The 13,437-nt window shown below is 48.0% G+C and overlaps 1 protein-coding gene across 2 annotated transcripts in view; it reads left to right on the forward strand.

Annotated features, from left to right (window-relative positions):
* The first annotated feature begins 2,411 nt into the window (after positions 1-2,411).
* Positions 2,412-13,437, forward strand: part of Abca4 (ATP binding cassette subfamily A member 4) — a 137,261-nt gene continuing 126,235 nt past the window's right edge. Inside the window, exons 1-4 of one of the 2 annotated variants that reach the window (XM_063281945.1) lie at positions 2,412-2,576; positions 9,834-9,927; positions 11,088-11,229; positions 12,220-12,359. In XM_063281945.1, the coding sequence (XP_063138015.1) occupies positions 2,511-2,576; positions 9,834-9,927; positions 11,088-11,229; positions 12,220-12,359 (442 nt within the window). In that variant the 5' untranslated portion in view covers positions 2,412-2,510. The remainder of the gene's footprint in view (positions 2,577-9,833; positions 9,928-11,087; positions 11,230-12,219; positions 12,360-13,437) is intronic. The other variant, NM_001107721.1, reaches the window with a different exon arrangement.

Consider the following 13,437-nt stretch of genomic DNA (forward strand, 5'->3'; position numbering starts at 1 on the left):
GTTTAATATTTTAAAGTAAAAAGCAGTTTATAGAGATGGATGACCAGGGGACAATTTCATCCATGTTTGGTCTGTTGGTTGGTTTTTCAGGACAGGGTTTTATTTATTTGTTTGCTTATTTATTTATTTATTTATTTATTTATTTATTTATTTATTTATTTCCCTGGCTGTCTTCCAACTGGCTGTAGACCAGTCTGGCCTCAAACTTACAGAGTTCCACCTGTCTCTGCCTCCCAGGGTTCTGGGATTAAAGGCATGTGCCACCACCTTGTCTCTGACCCACCATGACCTCACATACTTTCCAAATGGGCAACCTGATCAATCTTGCCCAGGACTTAGCCATCCGTCTACATGCTGACCAGTCTCAAATCTGTATCTCCATCCTAAAAGTAGGCTAATGACTCCAGACTCAGGTATCCACTGCCCACTGGACACCTCCGTGCAACTCTCATCACAGGGACTTCAGCTACACCTCGGGGTAGCTAGATAGGGTACTTTGACCGGACATCCCAAGACTTAGGAGGTGGAGGCTAGAGGGTCAGGAGTTCAAAGCCATCCTAAGTTATATATCCAATTCCAGGCCAGCCTAGAACTGTCTCAAAACACTAACTTTAAAAATATCAGAATCTGGGGTTGGGGATTTAGCTCAGTGGTAGAGCGCTTGCCTAGGAAGCGCAAGGCCCTGGGTTCGGTCCCCAGCTCCAAAAAAAGAAAAGAAAAAAAATATCAGAATCAAATGCAAATGCCTTCCTACCCACTTAATTGGCCCCCACTGCCATTCCTCATTCAGTGGGGCGTGTCTCCCCCCATATCCAGTCAGGCTCCAAGCCCCAGTCTTCCTAGTTGACCTTTCTCTCTTCACTGACTTCCAGTCACCCCCTGCTGTGTCTCTTTGCTTCCAGTCGCTCCAAGCCCTCCCCTTCTCTTCTGTGACCGCTCTCAAGCCGCCTGCCCCACACAGCTGTCTTTGGTAGGCACTGGATTAGTGTAATTTTTTTTATCTCTTCCTAGATGATAAAAAACACTCTCACACATGTAAGAAGTGCTTAATGATCCTGTCCAGAGCTCGCTTCTGTTTGGGGGTGCCCTGCACTTGTGAGCCACTTGGAGATCTCTTCATATTTGCTCATTTAATCTACTTTGAATCGATCATCACCGTGAGTTTCTGAGCCTGGTCTCTGTCTCCTTTTACAGCCTTTTCCTCTAGTATCTCCCGCCCATTGGAGCCCTCCTTTTCTTTGTGGTTTTCCTGAGCAGGATTAGCTATTCCTGCCTCCCTGTCTCTCGGGGGGGGGGGGGGGGGGGCGGGGGGGGGAATTTTAGTGAGCTATTTAGTTCAGTAACTAGCCTTATCATGAGTAACAACTGGCCAAGCACTTAATCTCATGAGTTTTTCAGATTGCTTCCCTGTAAAACTAAGCAGTTAGTGACCTCAGGATGATACAAACAAGATACACAAAGGCAGTTTACAGTTGTACCACCTCCTAAATGTACTATAGGTAAAATGCTATTTTGCATTGATCAAAGCCTTTATTAAATGCCATTACCTCCAAGGAACCCTTTAAATACCCAAAGCAGAAACTCACTCTGTAATCAGAAGCTTCACCAAGCACTCCAGTCAGCCCTCGTGGCTGCCCTCGGCATTCTTAGCTTATCTGACGTCAGGCCCCATATTTACAAACAGAGCATCCATCCCTAGTTCTCCTTCCACCCTACAGAGGTCTTAATGTCTAGGGCTTTTCAAAGAGAGAATATTCCTGAGATTTGAGGAGGCAGGGACAAAACTTCCATGGGGAAGTACCAGGGAGACATGTTTGGGGGTCTTGGAATCACAGCTGTATTGCCCAGTGGTCGATCTGTCTAGCAACACCCCCACCCCCACCCCCGCGGAGCTAGACTGCCCACGAGCACGATGCTGGAGCCTGTGACAGACTTGGCTACCGTCCTGCTGAGGATGGAGTATTCCAAGCAGCCAGGATTGGTTGATTAGACTTGAAGGTATTATAGGGCAAAGCAAAGGGCAGAAAGAGAACGGTTACTCCAGCTCTCCCTCATTAAGGAGAAGCAGGGAAATCAGGATCCTGTCCTGTGTTAGAGCACTGGGAGGCAAGTGTCCAGCCTTTAGGTATGCGAAGGGGACTGTCCCAAACCTAAAATCCAGAGATATCCAGAGCACCTTCCTCAGAAGCCGCGGGAGCCCCTCTGATGTCAGATGGAGGAGGGTACCTGAAGCACTTGGCTTCCCGTTGAACGACCCATGTCAGTACCCTCCGTAACCTGCACTTGTGTATTTAGGGCTTTTCTCCCTCCAAAAAGAACCCGAAGCCTGCCTCCTTTCCCTGACAAAGGGCTTACAGATAATTAGAAGGGATTATGTTTGAAGGGGGAATGTAGCCTTTAATCACCAGAAGGACACAGCAGTCTGAGCTGGACGCGGTCCCAGTGGCCTTTGTGTCTGGTGCTTGCCTGAGCCCCAGTTGGGGTGATCCCCGGGTGCTGGGTGGTCCAGCATGGGCTTCCTCAGACAGATACAGCTTTTGCTTTGGAAGAACTGGACTCTGAGGAAAAGGCAAAAGGTAAAAACGGGGTGCGGGGGAGTGGGAGGAGAGGCTGAGAGGAGAGCTAGTTTGCCCTTTAGTTCTGAGGCCACCTTTAGCTGCTCACCCTTCTCTTGTCCTTGACTATATGAAAACTATTCTGTCCCCTGCCCTGCATAGGAATCCACTGCTGCTCCCCACCCCTCGGCTTTGACACCTGCTGGTCCCACTCTCACCACACAGTGGAAGCCTCCCAATCCCTGAAAAACAAGCAAACTCGTCAAAGGAAAACAAGAAAGCTTTGACAGGCCTTGCAGTTCAATGAGAGCAATTTTCTTTGACACTAGATTGTGGGGGGTGTCTTCACACGTTGATGTTCCTGGAACTGGCATGTAATTCCCAGAGAAGTCACAGTTTCGTTGACCACAAGTCTGTTCTGTGGAAAAATAATTTTGCATCTTCCAACTGTGTTACAGTTTCAGTAAATGTTATTAACGACAGATTTTCCCCAAACCTCTTCTGTGATCAGATATGGCCGGACTGGACTAAGGGTTTAAAGGTGTAAACTCCCTCTGAACTGGTTTCTGTGACAGCTGGGAAAACCTGAAGTACGTTTTGAGAATCCAGAGTAATCTTAAGTAATGTAGGCTAAGTATCCCTAGAGAAATGCTGGTGTGAGCTACAGGAGATCAGAGCCCCTCCAGAGATGTTATAAATGGTTCCTCTATAGTTTTTCTGTGAAGGGAAAAGGAACAATTCATATCCATAAAGAAATAGGGCGGAGAATCTTCTTTGTTTGGTAGAGTGCTTGCTGAGCACGCACTGAGCCTTGGAGTTCATCCCCAGCACCATATAGACTGGGCGTGGCATCTGACAAAAGGATCAGAAATTCAAGGTCATCCTTGGTTATATAGTGAGTTCAAAGCCAGTCTGGGATGCATGAGATCCTGCTGGGGGGTGTGGGGGGGAGACAGAGAGAGACAGAGACAGAGAGACAGAGACAGACAGAGACACAGAGAGACAGACAGAGATAGACAGAGACACAGAGAGAGACAGAGACAGAGAGACAGAGACACAGAGACAGAGACAGAGAGAGAAAAAAAGAAGAGGAGGAAGAAGAGGAGGAGGAAGAAGAGGAGGAAAAGAAAAAAGGGAAATTAGGACAGAATAGCTGTCCCAGAGCCCTGCAGAGTCCTTAAAAACAAGAAAAGGCTTAAGGAGCTGATGGGGGAAGGGGGAGGGTTGCTGTGTGAAGAGGGGAGGGCTGAGATTAAATTATGGGGCCCAGGATTGAGGAAGATATCCGTTGTTGAACTCTGGCCTCTGCACACAAATGCAGCCTAACACACACGTGCACACACATGCACTATGCATTTGGCATACACATAAACAAGTGAAAAGGAAGCTGAGCCTCATGAAGAGGATAGGGAAAGAGACAGGCTACGGGCAAGAGGATGGTTTGCGGTAGGTTTCTGTTGGTAGAATAGGCCTCTCCTGGGTATCAAAGGGGATGTAAGGGAAGAAATGGAACCAAGTGGTGGGGCGGGGCGTGTGAAGACCTGTGCACGAGCCTTAGGCAGTATAGAGATGCGCATGGGGATGTGTCAGCTATGTACACAATTGGCAGCTAGGAGAGGAGAGGAAAACTCTGAGGTTATGTGAAGGTGGCAGTGCCACACTCCAGTTTTGAGCTCACCCACTGGACACCATTGTCCTACGGCTGGCTGCTTTTCTCTGTTCAGACTGGTGTCATTTCAAATTAGCCTCGAGGTTATTTGGGACCCCTAGGGACCAAGTGCTAACAGTAACCAAAGGCTCAACCCCTTCCAGAAATTCCCCTTCCTGAATGAAAACGCTGTCAAAACCTGAGCAAGACTCATTGTTAACTTCATCCCGTTCAGCCATTCATTCGGTCAAGAAATAATAGTCACCAGGCAGTGTGCCAGGAGCTAAGTTCCCAATGATAGATGAGACCATTCAGTTTCTGCTGCCAGGGTGCAAATACTCCGTAGATTGCCAGGGAAATCCAATATGCCCACTCCACCTCCCGCATCTCCTCCCCGCCCCTCCTCTAGCACCATGACTGCGGCTTCCAGAGACAGAACTGACTCAGGAAACTGAGCCTTTCCCTGGCATTGACAGGTGGATTCCTGCCGGGGGATGGGGCTTTCCTCCACACTGTGTGCTCCCTGGGGGATGGAGTCATTCACACTGTCTCACTTAAGCCTGGGCACCCACCCGTGTGTGCTATCTGTCACCTTCGTGGCCTGGAAACTGAGCTCTCCCCTGTCCCTCAAGATAGCCAATGTATCCAGGATGTCTGGGTAAAGTGAGAACATTTTTCTAAACCCCCAGTAGCTCTATGAGGGGGTCTGTGGCTCCTTTCAAGGCATTCGGATCTTCCAGAATCTGCATGCAGGAAATGGTGACTGCAGAAAGTGCGGCATGACCGACCCATAACTCAGCCATTCCTCAAGTTTTATGTTTTAGGTGCTTACTATTATGAGCAGAGAACAATGCAAACAGACATGGCGTTCTCTCTCCATCCTCCTGTTTCATCCCCTCTAGATGCCCCTCCTTCACTTCCCATCTTCTGTTAGCCTTTATTTGATGTTGCAAACGATGTGTCTGGCATTGCACTAAATTAGTTACACCATTTAACCATCGCAGTAAAGACCGAGAGGTTTCAGTCATCGCTGTGGGTACCAATGCTGCAGGCTTCAGTCATCCCTGTGGGTACCAATGAAGAGACTGAGGATTTGTCAGAGTTAGGATGGGCTGGACCTGGGATTTAAACAATGTGTGACTTCCAGATAGCAAATGTGGCCTCAAACTCCACTGCCCAGACTAACAGACTAGTCACAGATACCACAAAGAGAGAATGACTGGATAATTAATTTATCGCAGACCAGGGCAGTAAATGTAACTACATCTGCAGCCTGAGGACACGTCTCCCTGCCTGAAGGAGACTGGAGCACAGCCCTTGCCCCGGTGGAATGTGTCAGGCAGAAGGAGGCTGCCATGTGATTCCTGAGCAGAAGTGGGAATTGGTAGTGGATGGAGTAGAAGGAAGCATGGGGTGGGGGTGGGGGTGTCTCTGGAGTTCAGAGGAGGTTCTCAGGATCTTAACCCCCGCCTCCCAAAGGCACTGTCCAAGATCATATCTGCCCATGCTGGTTGAGAGGGTTTGCAAAGCAGATTAGCACCAGTTTTTCTTCCCTCCCAGTATACATGTCCCAGAATCCCTTGGAGTCCCCAGGTCCTTGCTTGCAATGACAGGATGTGTGGTGAAGGCCTGAGGACTCATAAAAACAGGGATTCACAGCCAGGTGGTGGTGGTGGTGGTGGTGGTGGTGGTGGTGGTGGTGGTGGTGGTGGCCGATGCCTTTAATCCTAGAGTTGGAGAGTCAGAGGTTTACAGAGTGAGGTCCAGGATAGGCCGGGCTACACAGTGAAACCCTGTCTCAAAAAAAGGGAGTGGGGGACAGAGTTCATGTCCTAAACCCTAGAGGCGTGTGCTTGGTACTGCTGTGGCCTTTAGTGCTGGCTCAGCATTGGGGGGGGGGGGAACATGGCAGTACAGGGAAGCTGGCACCAGCTGTGAGGGTGCCAGGCTCTGGGCGGCATCGGGCCAGGTTTGAGTAGAGCTCTGACTACCTCTCTTTTAAATTGAAAACAGAGAGGGAAGGAAGAAAACCTAACTGGCTGTTTTAAGACAAGCACAACTCTGCCCTGACCAGGAACCTTTCCTCCCCCACATAGGCTGAATGGCAAAGAGGTGGGGGAAGGGGAAAGGGGAGGGCAAGGAAATACCAGTTTAGTTTAAGAAACATTCCACAGGAGGGGCTTCTGAGCTTAGACTGGGCTTAATTAAAGTTACAGACATGTTTAAAGTGGGGAAGGGGACTCTGGAGACGTGTTTTTTATTATAATGTGGAATTTCTCCCTAGGGCATGCCTGTGCACACTTGAGCAGCCAGGGTAATGCCCTTCTGGGCTGGTGGTACTGATTCTGGGGGAGGGGAAGAGGCTGCTGGGAGGACCCACCTGCCTGTGCTGGGTGGAGAAAAAAATGGCAGGTAATCTTGGTGCAGAGTGGCCTGTAAATGCAGCATCAACTCCTCCCTCCCCCGCCCACCCCCTGCTTCTTAAAGATGGCCAGCTATGCTGAGATGGGGGAGGGGCCGAGAGCCTGCTGTTAATTTTCCTTGTGCCACATCTGCTGTCACTGTGCTTCTGTGGCCCTTGCAATTGACTCTGTGAGACAGTAATAAAAGGTCTTGTGTGTCAGGCTGTGCTTTGGGCATGATATAGTAGTTCGTGATGACAACTGCTCTGGGAGACAGGGCCTGGTATCCTCCTTTTTAACAGGTGAGTCCCTTGACATGGAGAGGTTCAGAGAGTTTCCCAGTGTCATAAACCACAGTACTTGGCCCCAAAGTAGCCTGTTATTAATTCTTATTGTACACTACAGGACAAAACAACATGCCCATTTCACAGGTGAGAAAACTGAGAGTCAGAAACTGAGTAAGCCTGAGTGTGGTTGGAACCCAAATCCTCACATTCCCAGATGGCATTTAGCATCCCATTTGACTCACAGGCAGACACAGCACATAGGCATGCAAGCTTTGAGGGAGAGCCAGCATTACAAGCAGTTGTCTCGGAAGGAGTCATGTGCAGTCTCTGGACCGGTTGTCTCATCTCCTTGGAGAAGACACTGAGAGCAACTTCCGGTTTCAGTGTTCGCACCTGTCAGGGTGCTATCTTGCCAAACCCGTTCCCCCACCACCCTTACAGGATGATCTGGAATGGGGGAGGGGAGCTCCTATGCGTGCCTTTGTGGGGTGCAGTGTGTTATAAACTCTTCAGACTGTCGATGGCCTGAGTCCCTGTGTCAACTCCAGTGTCCCGGAGAAGCATCCTAGGCCCATCTTGACTGAGACTCACGCATTCCAGAGAAAGCTGATTCAAACTTCCTGTGACTCCTCCCTTGTGTGGGGTCACAGTGGAGGACAGATGTGGCTGAGAGTGTTGGTCTAGGAACCAGGATAGATAGTATCAGGCAGGGGTTAGGCTGGGGAGGCTCTCAGGATGCGCCTTTCCTGTGGACAATTACCAGCAATCTTAATTGCTCGCAAGTATTCCTGGGGCAGTCTCCTTAACCGCCAGGTGGGAATTGCCCAATACTGGTGTTTTGTAACCTTGCAGGAAAAGGTATGGGAGAGCCCTGGAAACTGGGCACCTTGAGAGAAGCCTATTGTTCCGTGTATTTGTATGTGTGCTTCCTCCGACCTGTCCTCCCTAGTTATGTGCTGAGTAGCGTCTTTAAAACGTGACCCTGTACCTGTAAACATTTTTGCTTTCCCTCAACATGTGATCGATTACCTACCACCAATTCTCAGATACGTTAGAACACGGCTGCCAGCAGACTACTGGGTGATTTTGTTTCTTTGGAGTTGTTTTAAGCAGCCCATGGGTTTGTCAAACATTTATGGAGCCTCTACCTGCTAGGATGTCTCTTCATTCCTAATTCCCTAGTTCACGTCTAGTTCCCTAATTCAGCTTCTCTCCCTTGTCTTCACAATTCCTCATCTCAGCCCTCTCACCATGCAGGGATGAGAGCAGCGCCAACCGCCTGTCCTTTCTAAGTTGGGAGAACTCTGACTCTGAACCAAGAGTCTCTGTCTACCAACCTTCTGTCACAGGTTCAGACCAGCTTCTTCTTTGGGTTGTGGGAAGCGAGGAGGAACCACAGCCGTATTTCTGCTTACCTTAAACGACAGACCTGATTGAAGGAAAAAATAAATGCTGACCAACTGAATTTCTGTTGACTTTGTTTTGGGGCACAGTATTTCAGAGTCATTTGCTCCCTAGTTCATTCGTTTATTCAATGGCCACCTTCAGGCAAGGTCTACCATGCACCAGAAGGCAAAACAGTGGGAAAGGGTAGGAATAGTGTGGCCCTGGAGGCAGGAGGCTGGATTCTGCTTCCTGTTTCGGCAGTGTACAAGTCACCTGACCTCTGCAGGTCTGTTTGATTACCCACAGAATGAGAGATCATGAGATGTTTACTGTCTGAGGTACCTGCATTACACAAGAGCTTATCACAATCTGTGTCCTTAGCCAGGTGGTGGTGGGGATGGCGCCGTGGTCTTCAGTCCTAGCACTCGGGCGGCAGAGGCAGGTGGATCTCTGTGAGTTGGAGGCCAGACTGGTCTACAGGGAAAGTTCTAGGACAGCCAGGCTTACACAGAGAAACCTTGTCTTGAAAGACCAAAACAGAGAGAGGAGAAAAAAGAATTGGCATTCATTCACTTCGTACAGTCCTATTTGCCAAACCCCGGAACCTGAGGTCTCTCATGGCAGCCTTGTGTCGATGTTATTTTCAGGACTAGACACAGGCAGATGCAGATGGACGCAGAATCTGGTTGATGTAGTGCATCAGGCAGTAGGCAGTGTAGGAGGAGCAAAGGAGGAAGTCCTTCAGGTAGTCAGGCTACTTTTTAGCAATAAGAATTCTGGGGAATGCCTTATTAGAACATTTCACCACCCTTTGCACATTGTCAAGTGTACTGACACAAACCTATTTACATCACGACCTCCTATACAATCAGTCGACATAGTGCTAAGGCTATGTGTCTGTGAATAGTGTAGTCTATTGCTCCTAGAGCCATAATAAACACAAGATTAAGGCAAGACCAAGACAAAATGATGCAAGGGAGAGACAGTGAACCCAAGATTCGGGAGGAATGCTGCTGGTTTTACAGTTAACTTCTTAACGGTGAATTTTTGTTTCCAAGACAGGGTAGTCTCAACGTTGCTATGTCTTCCAGGCTGGCCTTGAACTCTTGCTTCAGCCTCCCAAGCACGGCTGTTACAGACATGTGCCAACACACTTTGCTTCAGGCTTCTGGTTTCTGTTAGTTTGTTATGAATAGACATTCCCTCTCAACTGATGATTTAAACACAGTAAATGGGTAAACATGCAACGGTCACATTATCATTACTGTCATGGCTGTACATAATTGTATGCGCTGTAACTGTGTGTGATGTGAGGTCACCACAGACACTACAAGGTTAAGAAAATAATGGGGCTTTTTTGGCTCCAGCATGACTTAGGGGGCCACTGTGGGATATGTGATCTGGGGTTGCCTGGAGTTACGTGGGCTGTGATTGTGCCACAGCCCAGTCCTGGTGCTCAGACAGTGCACAGAGGAAGGCCTGCCTTCTCTGGCTATACATCTCCCTGCATTTCTTACCATTTTTGCTCTTTCTGTTTTTCTTCTCCCTTTTCCAGATTCGCTTTGTAGTGGAACTCGTGTGGCCTTTGTCTTTGTTTTTGGTGTTAATCTGGCTGAGGAATGCCAACCCCCTCTACAGTCAACATGAATGTGAGTATGACCCCAGAAGGCCTGATCATCTTTCCCTTTTGGAAGCTCTTGGGTGGGAATGGGGGCATCACATCTGGTATAAACCAGGTCCCTCAGTGATGTACAAATTCTAGTGTCTTTAAACGTGTGCAGCGAACCAAGCCTGCTTGTAGTGGAGCATGGGAAGAGTGTACCATTTGCTTATTAATTTCTTCTGTTTGTCAGTTCTGGGAATCGAGCACTGCCCTGTATATATCATTAATTTTTGACTGTTGTTAGTCTAAACTTACCTGTATTGCAAATTTAGATCTGTTTTTCATGATGACTGATTTGTTAGGGGATTTGTTTCCCATGATGAGGAGAGAGGGGACAGTGAAAAGGAACAGCACACAGAATTACACTTAATAACTATCAGACCCTAGAGCATCTGTGCGTCATGAGCGCCTGTTTTGTACAGTAGCATGTTTGGAAGGTTCCCTGTGTTTTCTGGCCAGGATGGTGTCTTGTCCTTCTAGGCTGCTGGCATGGAAGCAACAAGAGTCATGAGAGTGGCTGAGTTCCCCGAGCTGTCATTTCCAACTCCATTTCTCAGTCAACCTCCTGCCCAACAAACCCTTGGTTCCTTCTGTCACTCCCAGGAGTGCACAGCCACCATCCGAGCCTGTGCAAAGAACTCACAGGCCCTTCCTCTGAACCACCCTGAGCCCACTTCTGTATTTTCCTCCAGAAGTTTAATTTTTAGTCTCAGTTCTCCTTCCACATGTCCACCTAAGCTTCTAGAACAGGACATAGCCTTCCTAATGCTGTGACCCTTTAATATAATTCCTCATGTTGTGGTGACAGTCTCCCCCCAAAACCATAAAATTATTTTCATTCGTACCTCATAATGGTAATTTTGATACTAGTATGAATCATAACATAAATATCTGTGTTTTCCAATGCTCTTGGGCGACCCCTGTGAAAAGGTCATTTCCCGCAAAGGGGTCGTGACCCACAGGTTGAGAACTACTGCTCTAGGAGACCGTCAGTCTGTGTCCTTATCTGCCACGGAGCTCCAGTACCTGACACAGGGCCTAAACTATATTAGATGTTCCTGCTTTGTAAATGGGGGGAGAGTCTGTGCTCCTGGTCTGTTTGGCCTCTGTGACTAACTCCTTCTTGTTTTCATTTCCTGTCTTAAGGCCACTTTCCCAACAAGGCGATGCCTTCAGCAGGAATGTTACCATGGCTCCAGGGGATTTTCTGCAATATGAACAACCCTTGTTTTCAAAACCCCACCCCTGGAGAATCTCCCGGAACTGTATCAAACTATAATAATTCCATGTAAGTGCCGAGATCCTAACCTACAGGGAGGAACTTGTGTCCCCTTCTGTTCTCCTCCCATGTGGGAGTGTGTGTCACCCCCTGAAGAATGGGGGGCTCTAAGAAGTGTCGGGTAGGGGCAGCTTTCGACCTGGAATAGTCTACTAACAGCCGCACACCTGGGGAAACCTTCAAACTCAAGCCACATAGACGTGAATTCTTCATCTTTATGCCCAAGAGGTGACCCAGAATCTGACAGCAGCCCTAGCTATCCAGTGTCCACTACTTGTGGTCATCCATCTGCTTAGGAGGAAAGACGGTGTTCCTTCCTTCACCCTCTCCTGCAGGCTACCTGTAGTCTTCTCTCTTTCCTCCAACGCCTTCTTTAGTCATCTAAGGCCTATGAAGAATGTCAAGGACCATTGCAAGGAAACACAAAGTCAGATTTACAATGTGAAGCTTACTGCTTGGAAGAAAATAATGAATCCCAAGTCTTCTGAAACTGTTATTGGTATCTCAAGAGGTAGAATCTTGGGACATGGCTTACATGGTGCATTTTTTAGCCCAGAAAACTAAACATCCAGTTGCCCATCTCCTTTCTCACAGTCCAATCGGCCTTGATGGGTACATGTAAGGAGGACCCTGGGGATACAGCATGGTGTGAGGTCTCATCTCAGCAAGGGGGTGGTGAGAAGTCAGAGAATTGGGAAGACTCACTGGTCTACAAACACCCTCAGAACAACAGACCCTGAGAGAATGGGGTTTAAGGTGACCTTGCCCTGCCCCAATTTGAATTCTGAGCAAATTACTCATCATCTCTATTGGTGTTAGAATCATAAATCCATCAATGGAGCTATGCTAGGTCAAGCAACAACTTAAAAAATAACACAAGACTATTAGCATATTATTATGAAAATGATAGCTATTTGTTTATACATTTTTTGTTTAAAATTATAAATATTAAAAATATTTTTTTAATTATGAATAGAAATATATTTTTCCTTTCAACAGCTTGGCAAGACTATATCGAGATTTTCAAGAGCTCTTCATGGACACACCGGAGGTCCAGCGTCTTGGCCGGGTTTGGACAGAGCTCCGCACCTTATCTCAGCTCATGGACACCCTGCGGACTCACCCTGAGAGATTTACAGGTCACCTGGGTGTCAGTGTTCCTGGTCTGCTCTTGTCTCTAGAGTCTAGTGCACCAGAAACTGAGATCTAGTAAAGAGTCGTGAGATTCCACGGGGAAAGAAGCCAGAGACACATGCCTATAATCCCAGCATTCCTGTGGTGATGTAGGAAGTTGACATAGGAATCCTCAGAAGCTTGAAGGGTAGCTAGTCTGTCTTACACACCAGAGAACAATAAGCAGTTGTCCTTTGACCTTTACATGCATGCCATAGACATACACATGCACACATGCATGCACATGCCCACGCACATGCGAGCGAACCTCACAAACACACACAAAGGCATTTTAAGGTACATTTCCAACAATATTTAGCATCCAGAACAAAGCAGGTTTGTCTGTTGAGAACAGAATGTAAGGTGGATGAACTGTAAGGAAGAAAATCAAGGAGACCCTAGCAACAAAAGGCAAAAGTTGTACTGTGTGCATTTTGTCTGTGCTGCATCGAGCTTTTGTGAGACGCTATCAACACCAGGACTAGCAGGGGTGGGGATTGGGGTGGGGTGATTGAAATGCATGGGGCAGTCAGTAGTCATGGTGGCTTCTAGGATCCTGTTTAACTGATGAAAAAAAGGGCAAGATGGAAGGACTGATGGCCGCAGTCAGAGTGTTTGAATTTAGGATGTCAAAGAGAGTCTGGCAGGATGGGTACCACAGGGGTGGATGTGGTGAAACGGAGAGGAGAGGAGAGGGCAGTGTCTGTGAAGAAGAGGTGATGGAAATGAGGAATCAGCTGTAATCTGATAGCAAGACATCCCAGAAATGGAGAGACAGTTCCGTGGTTAAGAGCACTGGCTGCTCCTCCAGAGGACGCTGGTTCAATTCCCAGCACCTATAAGGCAGCTCACAGTGGCCTGTAACTCCAGTTCCGGGTCATCTGATGACCTCATACAGGCATATATGAAGGCAAAATGTCAATGCAAATTAAAATAAATAGACAGATAAGTCTAGGTGGTGGTGGCTCATGCCTGTAATCCCAGTGCTCAGGAGGCAGAGGCAGGCAGATCTCTGTGAGTTTCAGGCTGGTCCAGTCTACAGAG

The sequence above is a fragment of the Rattus norvegicus genome, chromosome 2 (genome assembly GCF_036323735.1).
Source record: "Rattus norvegicus strain BN/NHsdMcwi chromosome 2, GRCr8, whole genome shotgun sequence".
Lineage (NCBI taxonomy): Eukaryota > Metazoa > Chordata > Mammalia > Rodentia > Muridae > Rattus > Rattus norvegicus.